This window comes from Sciurus carolinensis (assembly GCF_902686445.1).
Source record: "Sciurus carolinensis chromosome 14 unlocalized genomic scaffold, mSciCar1.2 scaffold_126_arrow_ctg1, whole genome shotgun sequence".
Classification (NCBI taxonomy): Eukaryota; Metazoa; Chordata; class Mammalia; order Rodentia; family Sciuridae; genus Sciurus; species Sciurus carolinensis.
In genome coordinates this window covers 1880303-1888520 of record NW_025920111.1, presented here as the reverse complement: position 1 = coordinate 1888520, position 8218 = coordinate 1880303, and the positions used below count along the sequence as shown (strand labels likewise).

General features: G+C 36.7%; 1 protein-coding gene across 1 annotated transcript; it reads left to right on the top strand.

The window, feature by feature from the left end:
• Positions 1 to 5637: 5637 nt before the first annotated feature.
• On the top strand, positions 5638 to 5943 carry LOC124973344 (non-histone chromosomal protein HMG-14-like). The gene has a single exon (XM_047537313.1). The coding sequence runs from the start codon at positions 5638 to 5640 to the stop codon at positions 5941 to 5943; it is 306 nt and encodes a 101-aa protein (XP_047393269.1).
• Positions 5944 to 8218: the final 2275 nt, after the last annotated feature.

Genomic DNA, 8218 nt, shown 5'->3' with positions numbered 1-8218 from the left:
CTTATAGAACACAATTTAACTAAATTACAACACATTCTATTACTATCTGACCTATATGTGGCCAGAGAAAATATTCAATGACAAATCCCTATTAACTGATTAGGACATAAAATACTCCAATTTTATTCCATTCTTCAAGTTCCAAAACTCTTTCTTCCAAATTCTTCTAAGTTCATTTACAGCAACTATTAAGACATTTTAATTGGGATCCACCTTATATTTCTTTAGTTACTGATATGTTGTCACCTTTTTTTTCAGCTGTTGAGAAAACAACATAATCCCAACATTTTTTTTCAGTTATCTCCTTCACTCACTGCAGCTCTTCAGCATGTTAATGAGAAGTTATTTACAGTTCTTATAGATAGATCCCAGCACTCAATGTTCTTTTATCTCTAATAATCTTTACAGGAAAGCTGTATGCATTTACTGCATCATCAAATCTTGTATGTCATACAGTGGTTATATTCTCCTCAATTTTCAGGAGAAAAAATGTTCTCCCTTATGCTGATATATAGGTTCAATTGATCTCAGATAGTTGTCATCATATTTTATCTCTTACACGAACAGATATTCATGTTCTTTATGTTACTTATAGAAAGACTTAACATTTACAGTATTTACAATTTTCTTCATATTCTCAAGCTGTCTTAACTAAATTTTTAACTCCTATTTCTTTCCATTCATCTCAGGATGAATGCCTTTCCTTGTGTCAAGTCTCTCATGCTCCTTCTATAATCTCCTCCATTCCATTTTACAGTGGTATTACTGTCTATATGGATGGAGGAACACAACAAGATTATTATCTATATTCACTGATAAAAATTGGACTGATTATTACATATTGCCTCAAGCTTCTCCTCAGTGAGCAAAATTAGCTGCAATTATTTTGGCTCTTCATATGTTTCCCACAACATTAAACATCATTACAGATTCTCAGTATATAGCCAAACTGATAGCTTTGTATTTCCTCTGCAATTTGGTCACCTGATTTGGACTCTAATTTGTTATCCCTGCTTATTACTCTTCAATCTGTTTATAGGATTATACAGCTCCAGTATTTCTTCCTCATATATGTAGCCACACTAAGATTTCTGGACAACTCACTGAAGAAAATGCTTATGCTGATGGTGCTATGAAATCACTTTATCCTCTCTTTTCAGATGCCATGGTATCACACATTTTTTTCATCAAAATGTTCATTTTTTAATAAATTCTTTTCTATTTCCTCTCAACAGGCACAAATCACTGTTAATAATTGCTCTCATTTTAAACCTTTTGTTTCCCCACTTGGGAAATGGTAAACCCTCGAGGTTTATATTATAATGCTCTTTGGCAGATAAAAATAACTCATTGTCCTCCTTTTCACACTTATTTCATTTTACATGTAATCACAGATACATCCCCAGGTGTTATATGGGCCAATGCACATTGTTCAGATAAGGTCTCAGCCTGTATCTCTCATGTACTCCTTTGCACTGCCTCCATGGGCAAACCTCATCATTTGAAACTGAGAATGCCTGTACTTATCTTCTAGTTCCTTTGCTAAGTTTTGTAATCAATGGAATAAAATTCTAACCCATGGAATTCCTCACAATCCTCCTGGGCAGGCTTTAGGTGAGCATGCACATCACACACTTAAAACATGTACCTTTTAAAAGAAAACAAAAAAGGGAACATAGTCTTGCTCATGTTAATAATGCTCTCAATATTGCCTTGTTCACAAGAAATGCTCTTAATATACAGTATGAAGATAATACACATCGTTGGTCCTCTGTCTTTTCCCTAAGGAACCCCTATCAATGATTTAGGTAAAATATCAATTTCCACCATATTCAGTATGACAGGACCCTGCACATTTAATTTCATGGTGAAGGGTATATGCTTCTGTTATTAGTCCTACAGGTCCTGTCTGGATTCTTGCCAGATGTGTGAGATCCATCCATTATCATGAGTTGGCATCAAGGACTTCTCAATCTGATTCCCAAATTCTATTTGACCCTGGATGAAGAGGACCCTAATTCAAAGAAGAAACATCCAATAGCAACAAGGGGCCCAAGAAACCCTCAGTTTTCTAATCATCTAGTGACTTGGGGGGATATAAAAATTTTAACAACATGTGCTCAACATTTGCTAGTCAAGATGGATTTAGAATGTACCCTGGGAAATTTGGTTGCAGTTCTGTTTGCCAAACTTACCCAGAATTCCACAACTATACTGACTGTTATTGTGTTATTTCTGTGTTATTGTATCCTTGTTGGTGGTGCCCCAGTACTTAGCAAAAATTGTTAATTCTTTTGAAATTTGTATCATCGATCTATTCTTGATAATATGGCAGCTATTGATTATTTTCTGATGTTACATCATAAGGGAATTGAATCATCTTAAGGATATTTAAAGAAGGTGAAGCAAGATGATGGAAGAGGGGATTTATTAGATTGGTTAAACTTATAGCTACAAAATTTTACATAGATCAAAGAACTTTTCATTGGAGAATGTTTATTGGTATTTGCCTTATTATACTTTGCTTATTTTTGCCAATGTTTGCCTTGCTTTCTCCCTCTACCTTCATTGTACTGAAGACTAGTCATGTCTATTTTAAAGGCCATACAAAACAAAAAAGGGGAGTTGTATGGATTTCAGATCAGTCAATGTACAGAGGAGCAAAAGTCCTTTCAGTTGAGCAAATGCCTCAGGACACAATAGGTGCTCTGTTTGAATGACTTAGAAATACTCTGACTTAGAAATCCTCGGTCCTTGAGGCCTGGAAATATTATCTTATTATAATAACTTTTGGTCCTAGTGGACTCTGAGAAGCAAGCAAGTTATGTGATCTGGACATGAACAAAGATAACTGTACTATGTAACCTAGTGTAATGTGATATGACCCTGGAAAAGATAATAAACTGGACTGATTTTCCCATGAGAGCTTCTTGCTCTTCGCCATCCTGTGTGTTTGCCTCTTTATTAACTCTCCCATTAACCTTTATAACTGGACCCCAATTAACCTTTACTTACCACCCTGCACAAGTCTAAACAGGAAAGGAAAAGTGGGGAAACTGAGGCCTGACAACAGCAGCCAAGGGGAGCAGATGGATTAGGAACTACATCTGACCCTAGTCTCACCTTTTCCCCCTTCTCTCACTTTGAAAGAAAGGAGACAAGGATTAAATGCAGCACAAAGGAGCCCTGTTCTTTGAGAACATATTGAGGGCCCCTAAGGAGTACCAGCTAACAGTGCCCAGTAGTGCCCTTTCCAAGACCCAGGTGTCCTGAAGATATGTGAATTTGACTGTACATAGGGAGAGGCTATTTTTATTTTCTGTTGCCATCCACATGGGTTTATTCAATCTAGCAAGATTATATAAAAACCTAGAGGAAAAAATAAGCAATATCTACAAAGAATTGAGCACTCACTGTGGCCCAGTCTTTCACAGTAGCACCAACTTACCCATGATGACACATGAATGTCATTGATACAGATGGGAACACTGAGGCTTACAGAGCCAAAGTATCTTTCCCAAAGACAGGGGCTCAAACCCTGTATTCTCTGCCACTAACCATCTCTGCTTTTCTCAGTGATGGGGTGTGGAGAGTTGTACCAGGGGAGCAGATTGGGGCTTGGAGGAATTAGCTCTGTTCTTTCATATTGCAAAATTTGTGCAAATTACTGGCAGTTAGCAGAAAGTTTTGAGGCAACTGGTTTGGAATTTGGAAAATCATATAAGTATATGATAAGTTATAAGAGATCAATGACATCACTACCACTAGAGAGAATGTCTGGAGACCCCTCTGGGAAAATTTTATTCCACTATCATCCTGGGGAAGTAAAGCACTCTTATTATCTCCATTCTTCATTCGAAGAAACAAGGCCAGGAAATTTTGAAATATGCAAACCAAATGTGTTGAAACAAGAATGAGAATCCAGATCTCAGTGTTCTGCTCTAAGATATTTCTCCCACCTGGCTATGTTGCCTTTTACAAGACCCATCATATTACTATCTTGAGGAGTGTTTAGACTACAGCTGTTGTCAAAGAAAAAAAGAAAAGAAAATATTAGAGAAAACCCTTTATAATGCTGAGAAGAGGAGCTAGTTAGGGCTGGACTTTTTCTACCCAAAAGACAAATCTTTTATCTTAATTTTATCCTGCTGAATATTGTTTCAAAAAGTGAACATTTTATGTAAAATGTAATCTATATCTTTAAAGATTATAAGAAAAAGTATTTATGGGGTCTTTCTGGCACTTATGAAAACTGCATTTTATTGATTTTGGTGATATGTAGGGCATTCTCTAGCTTATTGTGATTTTACTCATTCTAGATATTCAATTCTGTTTTTAAAAAAGTGAATATTCTGGCCTTCGGGACTCCTGACTAAACAGTGAGCAGCCCTCAGGACCCTGCACCAAATAGAAGAAAAAGTAGTCTCAAATATCCATCATGTTGGCTTAGGACCAGACTTACTACAAGACTCCCAGAGAGCAAGAAATAAAAGCAAGAATCAATAAATGGGATGGATTCAAACTATAAAGCTCTTTTCAGGAAAAACAAGAATGTGAAAAGAGACCCTATGGATTGGGAGATAATCTTTTCCACAGGCACTTCAGATAGAGCACTAATCTCCAAAATTTATGAAGAACTTAAAAAATTTTACAACAAAAACACAAAGAACTCAATCAATAATTGGGCTAAGTAACTGGACAGACTCTTCACAGAAGAAGATAAATAGGTGATTAACAAATATATGAAAAAGTGTTCTCCATCCCTAGTAATTAGAGAAATGTGAAGATTTTATCTCACTCCAATTAGAATGGCTATTTTCAAGAACACAAGCAGTGTGTGTTGGCATGGATGTGGGGAAAAAAGGCAAACTCATGCATTGCTTGTGGAGTTGCAAATTGGTACAGTCACTCTGGAAAGCAGTATGAAGATTCCTCAAAAAACTTGGAATGGGCTCACCTTTTGACCCAGCTTTTCCACTCCTCAGTTTATGCCCAAAAGAATTAAGATCAGCATACTACAGTGGCACAGCCAGAGCAATGTTCATAGCTGCCCTATTCACAATAGCAAGATTGTGGAACCAATGTAGATGTCCTTCAATAGATTAATGAATAAACAAATTGTGGTGTGTTGGAATATTGCTTAGTTATAAGGGAGAATAAAATTATGGCATTTGCAGTTAAAAGGATGGAATTGGAGAATAATATGCTAAGTAAAATAAACCAATCCCCCTCAAATAAAGGCTGAATATTTTCTCTGATATGTGGATGATGATATATAACAGGTGGTTTTGGGGGGTAAGAAGGAGAATGGAGAAACTTTAGATTGTGTAGAGGGAAATGAGATGGTAGTGGGTGGGTGAAAGAGAGAGAGTGAACTGAAACAGACATCATTACCCTGTGTACATATATGATTACATGAGTTGTGTGAATCTACATTGTGTACTACCATAGAAATGAAAAGCTGTACCCCACTTGTGTACAATGAATCAAAATTCAGTTTGTAAAAATAAAAATAAAAAAACAAAACAGGCGGGTCGCAGCAGACTGGGTGGCAGGAGCAGTGCGGTGGCCAGGCAGCGCAGCTTCGGAAGGCTCCTGAGCACTGCAGCCCACAGCGCCCGCACGCGCCCCGCCAGAATGCCCAAGAGGAAGGTCAGCTCAGCCAAAGGTGCAGTGAGGGAGGAGCCCAAGCACAGGTTGGCGTGCCTGTCTGCTAAGCCTGCTCCAGCCATGGCAGATGCCAATCCCAGGAAGGTGGCGGGCAAGGATAAATCTTGTGACAAAAAAGTTCAAACAAAAGGGAAAAGGGGAACAAAGGGAAAACAGGCTGAAGAGACTAACCAAGAAACAAAAGAAGATTTGCCTGCTGAAAATGGAGAAACTAAAAACGAGGAGAGTCCCGCCTCTGTTGAAGCAGAAGAGAAAGAAGCCAAGTCTGATTAATCACACACCATGTCCTATCAGTGGTCCTGTTTCCCTTCTTGTACGATCCAGAGGAATACTTTTATCAACTATTTTGTAAATGTAAGTTTTTTAGTAGCTCTAGAAACACTTTTAAAAAGGAGGGAATCCCACCTCATCCCATTTTTTAAGTGTGAATGATTTTTTTTAGAAGCAAAATCATTTACTGGTTGTTTATTTTTGGGTACAACCAGAAAATAGTGTGATATTGAAATATGGGAGGTTTGGATTGTCTTGGGTGTCAGCTTAACATTCCATAGGTGGGGGATTAGTTTTATATCCTACAATACAAAGCATATTAAATGGCAGTTTGGAGTCACAGTCTTGCATTTAATGTCTTGAATATTGTAAATTACTTCTATTCCTGTGTTTTTTAGTAGAATTGTTTCCTGAAGAAGATGACTCCTGGATCATTGTTGTCAGAATCCTGTGTACTCTGTAACATTTTTGGCCATGGAAGTCTTAGTTTTCCTAATATTTTTAATGTGCTGTGAAAGATTGAAAGTTTGAGTATGTAGTGTGTGTGACAACGTTTTGAATTAGTGGGACCAAAATAACAGCAGCATTCAAAGATACTGGTACTTGGTACTCTATTAAGAAAACTTTGCCTCCAAGTTCAAAGCTGGAAAGTCACTGGAATAACTGAAAAAGAATCACAGTATAAGGCTTTTTAGATTTTCGGTATGTGTGTTAAGAATTGTGTACAAAGTGAAATGTCTGTGTACTGATTCTCAATACAGCAAATAAAATCTCAAATGTAAAAAACAAAACAAAACAAAACAAAAAAGTGAACATTCCAAACTTGTACATTTACCTTTAAAAATTCTGGGCCATATGCCAGGCAGAGAGGTGCCTGCCTATAATCCCAGAGACTTAAAGGACTGAGACTGGAGGACAGCAACTTCAAGACCAGCCTCAGCAACTAATTGAGTCCCTATGAAACAAACTTAGATACTATCTCAAAATTACAATAAAAGGGACTGGAGATGTAGCTCAGGGGTTGATTGCCCATCAGTTCCATCCTCAGTATCAAAAAATTGGAGGAAAATATTCTAAAAGACCATGAGGTAAAGGACTGTTAATCCATGAACACTGATGTATTGTTCTTTTAAAAATTAGCTCTTATCTCCTACTTTCCAGAATAAGAAGTTGAGAATAATAAACTTAAATAGAGATGAGAGGGTTTGCAAATAAATGATAATGTGGTATTAGAATGGCCAGTGAACTCACTGATATTGTCCCACATGTTACAATATAGAGCCCAGGTGTTCCTATTGTAGTCCATGAACCATCCAACTCACCTGAAAGCAGAAGTGAATGCACATTCTCAGGCTTGAACTGGACTTACTGAATTGAGTCCGTACTTTAACAAGATCTCCAAGTGATTCCAATGTAAATTAAAATTTGACAGCCACTAAATAATCCCTTCATGACTGTTAGAAAATTTTATAAGCATGATAAACATCACTCTCCTGTGTCATTTCTTCCCCTCTGTCTTTATTCCTCATATGACTCATGAGATTAAAAAGAAAATTTTTCTAAATAATAGATTTATTAATTTATTTTTAATAGAAAACATGCACCTTTCTAAAACATTAAGAGAACCACCTGCTTGTAATTGGATCCATTCTCTTCCATCATTCCAGATACGAAACACCTATAAAAACTTAAATTGTTCAACAAACATACCAATTGTGGTAACTTTGAGAGATTATGTGATTAGTATGTTCACAGAATTGAATACGTAGGACTTAATGGACTAAAAAGCAAATCATCTTTATGAAACTATAGGGAAAGACATGGAAAATAATTAGCTTTCCTTCAATAAGAAAAATAGATGAATGACTTCTATAGAAATAAGCAAAGAAGATGAGCAGGCAACTATCAAAAAATAAAAAAAGTGAAATAAATGTTTGTGAAAGGGACAAAGAAATTGAGCCCTTCAAAAATGAAAATGAACGTCATAATGGGCTTCCTTCATGGTATCACTGAATAGGATCCCAGAAGTTTACCGAGAAGGGAAATGGCAATCTCAACTTGACCCTTGACCTTGACTTACTCAATAGAAAGAAATTTCAGGGCATATCAGAAGAAGCACAAATATCTATTTAGGATAACAAGGAGATTACATAGAAATGTAATAAGAGCCAAATATACACTCAAGAGGAGAAGGGGTGCAGGTACTTAAGACTGAGACTCATCTTAGGGGTAATGGGCTCATCTTTTTAAAAGAAATTTTGTAGATAGTGAACATGAG

What these genes read in the sequence shown, in the direction of transcription:
- LOC124973344 (XM_047537313.1), top strand. Translation starts at nt 5,638, where the DNA reads ATGCCCAAGAGGAAGGTCAGCTCAGCCAAAGGTGCAGTGAGGGAGGAG.